We start from the raw sequence: 11,609 nt of genomic DNA, 5'->3' as shown, positions 1-11,609 counted from the left end.
AACCTAGTCAGCGCAGCGCGCATGCGTGAGAGAAGTAGCCGGATGTTGCCGTCTCCTAGAAACAGAGTCCTGGCAACGTGATGCTACTGAGGAGCCGACACCATGTACAAGATGGACCGGAGCCGGGACCTGCAGGAGAGCGCGGCCCGGGAGAGGAGGAGGCACGGGGAAGAGGAGAGGAAGAACCGGGTGTATGACACCAGAACCAGGACTATCGGGGTAATCATCATACACAGTGATGTCACAGTACAGGGATAATACACACAGTGATGTCACAGTACAAGGATAATACACACAGTGATGTCACAGTACAGGGATAATACACACAGTGATGTCACAGTACAGGGATAATACACACAGTACAGGGATAATACACACAGTGATGTCACAGTACAGGGATAATACACACAGTGATGTCACAGTACAGGGATAATACACACAGTGATGTCACAGTACAGGGATAATACACACAGCGATGTCACAGTACAGGGATAATACACACAGTGATGTCACAGTACAGAGATAATACACACAGTGACGTCACAGTACAGGGATAATACACACAGTGATGTCACAGTACAGAGATAACAGTGATGTCACAGTACAGAGATAATACACACAGTGATGTCACAGTACAGGAATAATACACAGAGTGATGTCACAGTACAGGGATAATACACACAGTGATGTCACAGTACAGGATAATACACACAGTAATGTCACAGTACAGGATAATACACACAGTGATGTCACAGTACAGGGATCATACACACAGTGATGTCACAGTACAGAGATAATACACACAGTGATGTCACAGTACAGAGATAATACACACAGTGATGTCACAGTACAGAGATAATACACACAGTGGTGTCACAGTACAGGGATAATACACACAGTGATGTCACAGTACAGGGATAATACACACAGTGATGTCACAGTACAGGGATAATACACACAGTGATGTCACAGTACAGAGATAATACACACAGTGGTGTCACAGTACAGGGATATTACACACAGTGATGTCACAGTACAGGGATAATACACACAGTGATGTCACAGTACAGGGGTAATACACACAGTGATGTCACAGTACAGAGATAATACACACAGTGATGTCACAGTACAGAGATAATACACACAGTGATGTCACAGTACAGGGATAATACACACAGCGATGTCACAGTACAGGGATAATACACACAGCGATGTCACAGTACAGGGATAATACACACAGCGATGTCACAGTACAGGGATAATACACACAGCGATGTCACAGTACAGGGATAATACACACAGTGATGTCACAGTACAGGGATAATACACACAGTGATGTCACAGTACAGGGATAATACACACAGTGATGTCACAGTACATGGATAATACACACAGTGATGTCACAGTACAGGGGATAATACACACAGTGATGTCACAGTACAGGGATAATACACACAGTGATGTCACAGTACAGAGATAACACACACAGTGATGTCACAGTACAGGGATAATACACACAGTGATGTCACAGTACAGGGATAATACACACAGTGATGTCACAGTTCAGGGATAATACACACAGTGATGTCACAGTACAGGAGATAATACACACAGTGATGTCACAGTACAGGGATAATACACACAGTGATGTCACAGTTCAGGGATAATACACACAGTGATGTCACAGTACAGGGATAATACACACAGCGATGTCACAGTACAGGGATAATACACACAGTGATGTCACAGTACAGGGATAATACACACAGTGATGTCACAGTACAGGGATAATACACACAGTGATGTCACAGTACAGGGATAATACACACAGTGATGTCACAGTACAGGGATAATACACACAGTGATGTCACAGTACATGGATAATACACACAGTGATGTCACAGTACAGGGGATAATACACACAGTGATGTCACAGTACAGGGATAATACACACAGTGATGTCACAGTACAGAGATAACACACACAGTGATGTCACAGTACAGGGATAATACACACAGTGATGTCACAGTACAGGGATAATACACACAGTGATGTCACAGTTCAGGGATAATACACACAGTGATGTCACAGTACAGGAGATAATACACACAGTGATGTCACAGTACAGGGATAATACACACAGTGATGTCACAGTTCAGGGATAATATATAATGTATAATATAATAGAGACCTCTAGAGGACATTAGGTGTCATAGCTGTGTTACTGTGTACTGGCAGTAGAGGGCGGTAGAGATCTGTATGTAATCATTGGCAGTTGTCTTACCATGTGATATATAAGTCCTGTGTGTCTTGGTATACGGCGTCTCGCTCCTCCTATACTGTACGTCTTGTTCTATATTCCCAGGTGGACACGGAGGCCTTAGATGTCCAAGTACACGACAAACAGATCCAGAAAGAAATCGAGAATAAGCGTCAGGAAGCATTCGGTATATATTTGTGGTGACCTCTTCATAAGTCTTGTCATATAGCTAGAAACAGCGCCACTCATGTCTACAGTTTAAGTCTGGTATTGCAACTCTAAGTCCCACCAGACGTATCAGGAGCAGGACTGTGAAATAGGAATTTCTATTCCAGTATTGCACTAGGTGAATGTCCTCACACTGCTGTGCTCTGTACTCTGCAGCCAGTGTTAGGCATTGTCCCTGGTGAGATGTGTAATCTGACCTTTGTGTATGTTGTTAGTAGCAGCAGGACTGTGAAATATGGATGTCAATTCCAGGATTGTAGATTCTCTAAGTACACTGGGGAAGTTTCCTCGCACTGTTGTGCTCTTGGCTCTCTGCATTGAGCCACTACACATCCCATGTCCTATATATTTTTAGATATTGCATGATTCTGCTTGAATGGTACAGCAGTTTCTCTGAGCAGAGGGGAGGTGCTTTGATGCAGTTCAGTGCAGAGAGCTCAGGGCACAGCAGTGTGAGGACACATTCTCCCAATTACAACCCTGGAATATAAATCCATGTATCACAGTCCTGCTGCTGCTACTAACAACATACGTAAAAATACTATTACACATTTCTCCAGGGACAATACCTGACACTGGCTGCAGAGAGCTCAGGGCACAGCAGTGTGAGGACTCATGCCCCCAATTACAACCCTTGAATATAAATCCATATTTCACAGTCCTGCTTTTGCTACTAACAACATACATAAAGGTAATATTACACATTTCTCCAGGGACAATACCTGACACTGGCTGCAGGGAGCTCAGGGCACAGCAGTGTGAGGACAAATGTCCCTAATTACAACCCTGGAATATAAATCCATATTTTACAGTCCTGCTGCTGCTACTAACAACATACATAAAGGTACTATTACACATTTCTCCAGGGACAATACCTACCTCTGGCTGCAGAGAGCTCAAGGCACAGCAGTGTGAGGACACATTCTCCCAATTATAACCCTGGAGTATAAACCCATATTTCACAGTCCTGCTGCTGCTACTAACAACATACATAAAGGTACAGTTACGCATCTCTCCAGGGACAATAGCTGACACTGGCTGCAGAGATCACAGAGCACAGCAGTGTGAGGACAAATCTCCAGTGCAATCTTTGAATTTAAATCCTGCTGCTACTTACTACCTACACAAAGGTGTGTTACCCAGCCAGGGGCTATCCCTTCCCTGAATGGTGTAGTGTAAGGGCACAGTACCAGCATAGCGCCCCCTTTAGGTGGAGCAGTAGAAACATGTCTTTTCTATTCACAGACACTCAGATGGTGCAAAATGACCAAATCCTCTGCTTATTGGACCAGCGCCAACAGGACGACATCCGAAACCTGAACAAGGCCATCGATGAGTTCAGACTGCAGTTCCAGAAGAAGGAGGACCGTCGGGAATACGACCTGTCCGACCCCCTGGCCTTAAAGAAAGACCTCCCACCACGCGTATCGGATGATGACCCCCGCTGCAGCGTATCCGGGGTCCAGCGACTGATGGGGGAGGATCTGACCGAGAGGGAGCGGCGCAGGCGGCAACAAGAGCAGCTGCGGGGATGGTCCCTACAGCAGCAGCAGGAGCTGGCCAAAGCCCTGGAGGACAGGAGGAGCGCAGGTGGGTAGACGCTTGTCCTGTGCCACCATGATGCCACCCTATTAGACCACATGGCACACGCGTGATCCCCATCGTATCACCCATAGAAAGCCTCTATGACAAAACGAGAGTGGAACTCGACAAGAAAGCGATGGAGTTACAGAAACTGGAGGAGCAGGCCAGGAGAGAGATCTGCGTCTACACCAAAGAGTTCAACAGAGCTCAGGTACCACACGGTGGGCATCATAGCGGGTATTGGGTTTCCTCTGCTGGTTCTGTGGCTTCAGCTGTAGGAATTGTGGCGGACACTGGGGTCTACACCTCTGGTTCTGTGGATTCAACTTTGGCCATTGTAGTGGGCAGTGGGTTGACTCTCCTGGTTCTGTGGCCTCAGCTGTGGGCATCATAGTGGGCACTTGGTTGACTCTCTCAGTTCTGTGGCCTCAGTTTCAGGCATCGTAGGGGGCACTGGGTTGACTCTCCCAGTTTTGTGGCCTCAGCTGTGGGCATTGTAGCAGGCACTGGGTTTACTCTCCCGTTTCTGTGGCCTTAGCCGTGGGCATTGGGTTGACTCTCCCGGTTCTGTGTCCTCAGCTTTTGGCATCGTAGCGGGCATCAATTGACTCTCCCGTTCTGTGGCCTCAGCTGTGGGCATCGTGGCGGGCAGTGGATTGACTCTCCCAGTTCTGTGGCCTCAGCTGTGGGATTCGTAGTGGGCACTGGGTTGACTCTCTCGGTTCTGTGGCTTCAGCTGTGGGCATCGTAGCGGGCATTAGGTTGAGTCTCCCGTTCTGTGGCTTCAGCTGTGGAGATTGTGGCGGGCACTGGGTTGACTCTCTCGGTTCTGTGGCCTCAGCTGTGGGCATTGTGGGTATCTCTAAGATGACTGTAGTTGGCACCAGTGGCGTTGTCGATTACGGTAAAAGAATAGTGACTGGCACTGGGGGCCTTGTTACCAATCATTGAGGCTGGCACTGCAGACAATCAGGCTTATAGGGTACTCAAACACGATACCACCAGGCTGGCATGGTGGGCACACTGCAGCTAACTCTTGGCATCCACTTGGGCATTGTGTATGTAACATTGTATACTGTGCCCTGTTCAGTGGCTAATACTGGATGGAGTACAGCTACTTCCTGGTCGTGGAGGACCCTCCGTGTACTGCCGTGGGGCACAGAGCGGACCACCCACCTACGTGTCCCTCTACGGCCTCCGCCTGGGTCCTCACTGTGCAGACGTCTCCCAGAATGCCATGCGGTCCTCAGCTCATCATAAACGCTAAGTGTTTCAGCATGCCCATTACCTGCCATAGAGCTGTAATTCCATGGAAACATTCCCAGGTAATTGTCGGCCATCCATCCTCCCGGCTAATGATCCAGGAATCTCCTCTCCTGGACGTTACAGGGAGTTGACTCCGTTATTGTAGCTGAGTCAGGAAATCGATTCCTTATAGACACAGATTAATCATGTGATGGCTTTGAAATCGGCGCCCCCCCCCCCCCCCCTATGTTACTCGGGGCTCCATGGAAGTGGTCAGAGCCATTAGGATTGTGGAGGAATCCAGGTCATGGATGATCTCTCCCCTGGGGTGGGATTTTCTGCAACATACTTTATAATGATATATGATTTAATATATCAAAACTTGTAAGATTTATGGTTACAGACTACACAAATTCTTGTTGTAGTCTGACTCCGCCTTCAAACGCTAATCTATGTGGCCCCTGCTTCATGTATGAATAACTTTATACATTTGAATATTAATATCACTATGTTCCCTGTACACAGCTTCTATGCAGAGCTATGCTTACACACTACACGCACGCACTTTGTAGTCTGACTCCGCCTTCATATTCTAATCTATGTGACCCTTGCTTCATGCATAATAAATTCAATCATAAATAGTGTTATGTTCTCTATACACCGCTCCGATGAAGATGTATCGCTACTGACTGCACACAATCACTTTGTAGTCTGACTCCGCCTTCATATTCTATGTGGTCCCTACTTTATGTCTGGATAACTTTTATAAATTTGATCACAAATAGCATCACGTTCCCTGTACACAGTTCTGATGAAGATGTATGGTTACTGACTACACACATTCACTTTGTAGTCTGACTCCGCCTTCACATTCTATATAATCTATGCGGTCCCTGCTTCATGTCTGGACAATGCGTTCTCCCGACACTATGTACATATAATGTAATATTACGACACACATATAATGTGTCACATATAAACAGGCCGAAGAGTCTCTAGAAAGGAAAAAGCTACAAAAGCAACTGGAACAAGAAGACAATTCTGTGGAGATCCTCAACAACACCGGAGGAGACCTTCTCTCTGAAGACCCCGCTCAGGCCACCAGCGCTTTTGGCCCTCACCGCGTGGTACCCGATCGCTGGAAGGGGATGTCCCCGCAGCAGCTGAAGGAGGTCATGGATGTCCAGCAGCAGCAGATACAGGAGAAGACGGTAGGTTGGTCTCTATGGGTGACCGGGGGCAGTCGGGAGGTGTAAGCTTCACATCCCAATTATCCATTCTCTCTCCGGCAGAGGCAACTGGAGGAAGAAAGACGGAGACAAGCAGAGTGGGATAAGAAGAGAGTCCAGGAGGCCCGCGCCATGATCCTCCTGGAGCGGCAGCAAAAACGCCAAGAACGCGAGTTACGCAAGGCTCAGGATCACGTCAACCAGCAGCTGGCACAGGCCCACAGAGCCCAGTGAGTAGTAAAGGGGATAGGTCACCCATCTTACACTGTGGGGTGTCTTGACTACCGTTCCATCAACTCCACCTCACTTTCTCGGGACGATGAAGTCCATCATGATACGACCTAGTTTTAGCTCCGTCCTATTTAAAATAAATGGAGCTTACCTGCAATATCAAATCCAACCACTATAAAATGTACAGCGCCGTAGAGCGCAGCAATAGTCTGATTGTGAGAGTGTCTGGTGTACTGTAGAGCAACAGCAACGCTGAGGGTAGTCTCCCTAAACCTAGTAAACCTCCTACCATTAATAATAATAATTCTTTATTTATATAGCGCACACATATTACGCAGCGCTGCACAAAGCATGCCAAATCAGTCCCTGTCCATATGGGGCTCACAATCTACAACCTAATAGTATGTTTTGGATTGTGGGAGGAAACCGGAGGACACCCACGCAAACACGGAGAGAACATACAAACTCAGATGTTGACCTGGGTGGGATTCGAACCCAGGACCACAGCGCTGCAAGGCAGAAGTGCTACTCACTCAGCCACCGTGCCGCCCTACCGTTTTGGGTTCACAGCTCCAATCCAGACCTATGAGTTCCCATGGTGACAGACTTCAAACACACCTACCGTGTCAGGGCTATTATCTTGAGAAGTACAGCTGTATCTGACTACACAAGGTTTGTTTGTAGTCTGTCTCCATGGAGTTGCGTTTAAAGTCATTGGGGCTCATTTACTTACCCGGTCCAGTCACGATCCAGCGGCGCGTTCTCCGACAAGGATTCGGGTTCTGCCGGGATTCACTAAGGTCCGTGTGCCCGATATCCAGTAGGTGTCGCTGCTGCGCCGAGGTCCGCCAGAGTTCACCTTCTTCTTCCCGGTGCATGTGAGTGCTGATCTTGCGACACTTTTTGTTTTTTAAATTCTGCAGTTTTTCCAAATCCGTCGGGTTGTCTGAAGGCCACGCTCCCCGATTTATGCCGCCTGAAAGCCGGCGCGATTGCCCCAAAATCCGATCACGTGCGCCAAAATCCCGGCACTTTTTCCGCGTTTTTTCCGAATCCGTCGGGTTGTCCGACCTCCACGCCCCCCGATTTCTGACGTGATTGCGCCGAAGTCCGATCGCGTGTGCCAAAATCCCGGCGTAATTCGGCACATACCGGTAAAAATTCGGGAAACCCACAAAAGTGCGGCCGTGGAGCCCTAAATGAGCCCCAATGTGTATACAGTTTCTAATCAAGACTTTTTTTTTTAAAGGGAAATTTTTACTTTTTCTACTATTTATAATGGAGTGAACCAAAAAAAAGAAAGTATTCACTTGGTTCTTTAGAAAATATTGGACTTCTTGACTTTCTGGCTTCCACGTTACATGTAATATTTTGGATGAACTTCCTCGAATTAGGTGTCAGTTTAATAGAAAACTTCTAGTAAAACATGTTTCAGTTTTTTACGGTGACCTCATAGAAACGTGCGGCGTTACAAATGACTCCTAGTAACATACGGCGCGGGGTGCTAGGGATGGATGTCACACCGGAGGCTGCTGGGGGGTGCTAGGGATGGATGTCACACCGGAGGCTGCTGGAGGCCGCGGATGGGTGATCTCCTGGAATTTCTCCTGAACCCTTCATCCAAGTCTTCCTCCGCTTTAGTTCTAGGCACAAAGTCTTTGCCGTGGCTGCACACGCGTGCTGTAACATGCACATACCAGAAAAAAAACGTGCTAAAAAGTGACGGCATCTAACAGTCCAAAGGTCAGGAGGATCCCACACTGCCCGACCCTCCTGACCGCAGTACTGGAGATTGGGTGAAGTGCTGACAAAGCGTTTCATCCGATCTCTAAGAGAGGAGAGCCTCCGCACTGCTCTCTTCTCCCTGCCGACATGTGTTTTACTGCAGGACCTAGGGTGATGTCAGAGGCATGGGACTGAATGGATGTAACAGCTGCGTGAGAATAAATGGATGTAGCAGAGCTGTGTGTGAGTAAATGGATGTAGCAGAGCTGTGTGTAAGTGTATGGTTGCATCAGAGCTGTGTGCGAGTGAATGAATGTAGCAGAAATGTGTGCGAGCAAATGGATGTAACAGAGCTGCATGTGAGTGAATGGATGTAGCAGGGCTGTGTGAGTAAATGGATGTAGCAGAACTGTCTGGGAATAAATGGATGTAGCAAAGATGTGTGTGAGTGAATGGATGTAGCAGAGCTGTGTGTGAGTGTATGGTTGCAGCAGAGATGTGTGTGAGTGTATGGTTGCAGCAGAGATGTGTGTGAGTGTATGGTTGCAGCAGAGATGTGTGAGTGTATGGTTGCAGCAGAGATGTGTGTGAGTGTATGGTTGCAGCATAGATGTGTGTGAGTGTATGGTTGCAGCAGAGATGTGTGTGAGTGTATGGTTGCAGCAGAGATGTGTGTGAGTGTATGGGTGCAGCAGAGCTGTGTGTGAGTAAATGGATGTAGCAAAGATGTGTGTGAGTAAATGGATGTAGCAAAGATGTGTGTGAGTAAATGGATGTAGCAAAGATGTGTGGGAGTAAATGGATGTAGCAAAGATGTGTGTGAGTAAATGGATGTAGCAAAGATGTGTGTGAGTAAATGGATGTAGCAAAGATGTGTGTGAGTAAATGGATGTAGCAGATATGTGTGTGAGTAAATGGATGTAGTACAGCTGTGCGCGAGTGCGTGGTTGCAGCAGAGCTGTGCGCGAGTGCGTGGTTGCAGCAGAGCTGTGCGCGAGTGCGTGGTTGCAGCAGAGCTGTGCGCGAGTGCGTGGTTGCAGCAGAGCTGTGCGCGAGTGCGTGGTTGCAGCAGAGCTGTGTGCGAGTGAATCCTGGCAGGAGAGCCCCCATCCCTGACATCCATATGTTCTAGAATGTGATTGGTGACAGCACTAATAATCATATACTGTATGTATGTATGTATACTGATATATATATATATATATATATATATATATATCATCTCTCTTATTTCCAGGAAGAATTACCTGGACCAAGAAGTTTTTTCCAACGCTCCGACCGATAAATACTTTGAACAATTCAACACGACCAGTCGATGAACACGTCTTGGCCTCCATATACAAAAACTTTGTAGAAATCGCTGTCTTTGGCGAGGGGGGGCCGTGTGCCGCAGCTCTCCTGCAGACATGTGTTTTCTGTATTTCTCTCTTCCAGATGTGAACCAAATGCTGAGAACGTCTCCTCCATGTGTCTGTCATATTGTTCCGGACACTTCTAGGGCGGGGTGTGAAGTTGTGCATAGTGGAAATCGCACATTTAGTTCATTTTTCATGTCTCTTTTGTGTCGTAGATGTTTATTTTATCGGTTTATTAAAGGGTCGTTCCACCTTTGTCTTTATCGTTCACGTGTGTAAAAAAAATAGAAAAAATAAGCAAATTTGCACCAAAAAAAAAAATCTTATTGTTTTGCGCGAATGGTCCTATGCGTCATCATGGTAACAGACTACGACTACCTTGCGTTTTTACCCTATGATACTCCTCAACGTTCAGAAAGTTAATAGGTGAAAGCAAAATGACTGCAGGATCAGACTACACAGTCTTTGTTTGTAGTCTGTTACCATGGTGACAGAAATATAGACATAAAACAATAGATTATCATGAAAACTTGTAGCAAAGTCTATCTTGGATATTTACAGTTCCTTGGTCCAGCAGTCACATGGTCACTGTAGCCACAAGCCAAACGGTAAAATTCGGGTAACCCGACGGAGAAACGCGATTCGGGCCCTTAGTAAATGACCCCCAATGGGCTAGAAATACTCCAAATTACTACATTCTTGTTCAGTGGGGATTACTCATGTGCATCAGCCACTCTGACTACCATTGATAACACAAGCCACATTACAAATGAAGACGGATCCTTATCCTTTAGAAACAGAGATGTCCCTCAGGCTCACTCCGAGTCTGGCACTCCCATGTGACTCTTTCAGAGATAGACACACCCCTTGGACTTATTTAGAGGCAGACATGCCTCTTATAACTATTCATAGGCACGCCCCTGAGACTCATTCAGAGATAATCACGCCTCTTAGACTCTTAGATATAGACATGTCCTTAGGCTTATTAACAGGCACACCCCTTAGACTCATTTAGAGATAGACACGCCCCTAAGACTCATTCAGCAATAGACACATCCCTTAGACTCATTCACAGACAGATGCAGTTTTCAATGTCCATACCAAGAATAAAATGAAAAAAGATGAGGAGTGGCACCTCTCAATGATATGTTTTCACCCCTTAATCCAATGTATGATCCACACCTGGTTTTAGCTTCAAAAACTGTTAATAAAAACTGAATGCACCCTCAGAGATAGACAGGCTCCTGGGACTCATGCAGAGATAGACAGGCTCCTGGGACTCATGCAGAGATAGACAGGCTCCTGGGACTCATGCAGAGATAGACAGGCTCCTGGGACTCATACAGAGATAGACACGCCCCTTTTTGATTTATTTAGTCGTAGACAGACACATCAGAGTTAAACACGCCCATTGATAGACACATCATCCACCACGTAGCCCACAGAGGCTGCAGTAGTGAGGTCACATTATAGTGAGGTATATTTGATCAGCAATCCTACGGCTAACCCTGGTGTGTGACCCCACTTCAGAACGGCCCCCTTCTAGAAGAAGACAAATATACTCAGAGCCCGGTTGTTTTTGTGTCTTCAGACTGCGGGCTTCTCATCAGGCTCCCACTGGTTTCTTGTAAGTCATCTCTCGGTATTGGGCCAGAGATCAGCGGGGTCTAATCAGGATGATGGCGGATGACAACTAGCGTGGCTTTGATCCTTTGTCAGACATTACATGCCGAACAGGATTACAAACATATT

General features: G+C 46.8%; 1 protein-coding gene across 1 annotated transcript; it reads left to right on the top strand.

The window, feature by feature from the left end:
• Nucleotides 1-11: 11 nt before the first annotated feature.
• Nucleotides 12-10,116, top strand: RIBC2 (RIB43A domain with coiled-coils 2). Its single transcript, XM_072145310.1, has 7 exons — nucleotides 12-219; nucleotides 2,366-2,447; nucleotides 3,734-4,078; nucleotides 4,165-4,283; nucleotides 6,301-6,528; nucleotides 6,610-6,776; nucleotides 9,740-10,116. The coding sequence occupies exons 1-7, from the start codon at nucleotides 103-105 to the stop codon at nucleotides 9,819-9,821; spliced, it is 1,140 nt and encodes a 379-aa protein (XP_072001411.1). The 5' UTR covers nucleotides 12-102; the 3' UTR covers nucleotides 9,822-10,116.
• Nucleotides 10,117-11,609: the final 1,493 nt, after the last annotated feature.

This window comes from Engystomops pustulosus, chromosome 4 (assembly GCF_040894005.1).
Source record: "Engystomops pustulosus chromosome 4, aEngPut4.maternal, whole genome shotgun sequence".
Taxonomy (NCBI): domain Eukaryota; kingdom Metazoa; phylum Chordata; class Amphibia; order Anura; family Leptodactylidae; genus Engystomops; species Engystomops pustulosus.
The sequence above is the reverse complement of the archived record's forward strand: the minus strand, read 5'-3'. Positions and strand labels throughout refer to the sequence as shown.

Bases quoted from the DNA above. Each gene is read 5' to 3' on its own strand.
- RIBC2 (XM_072145310.1), top strand. From the start codon at position 103: ATGTACAAGATGGACCGGAGCCGGGACCTGCAGGAGAGCGCGGCCCGG. The intron at 4,079-4,164 runs GTGGGTAGACGC...TATCACCCATAG, and splicing joins GGAGGACAGGAGGAGCGCAG to AAAGCCTCTATGACAAAACG. The intron at 4,284-6,300 runs GTACCACACGGT...ACATATAAACAG, and splicing joins AAGAGTTCAACAGAGCTCAG to GCCGAAGAGTCTCTAGAAAG.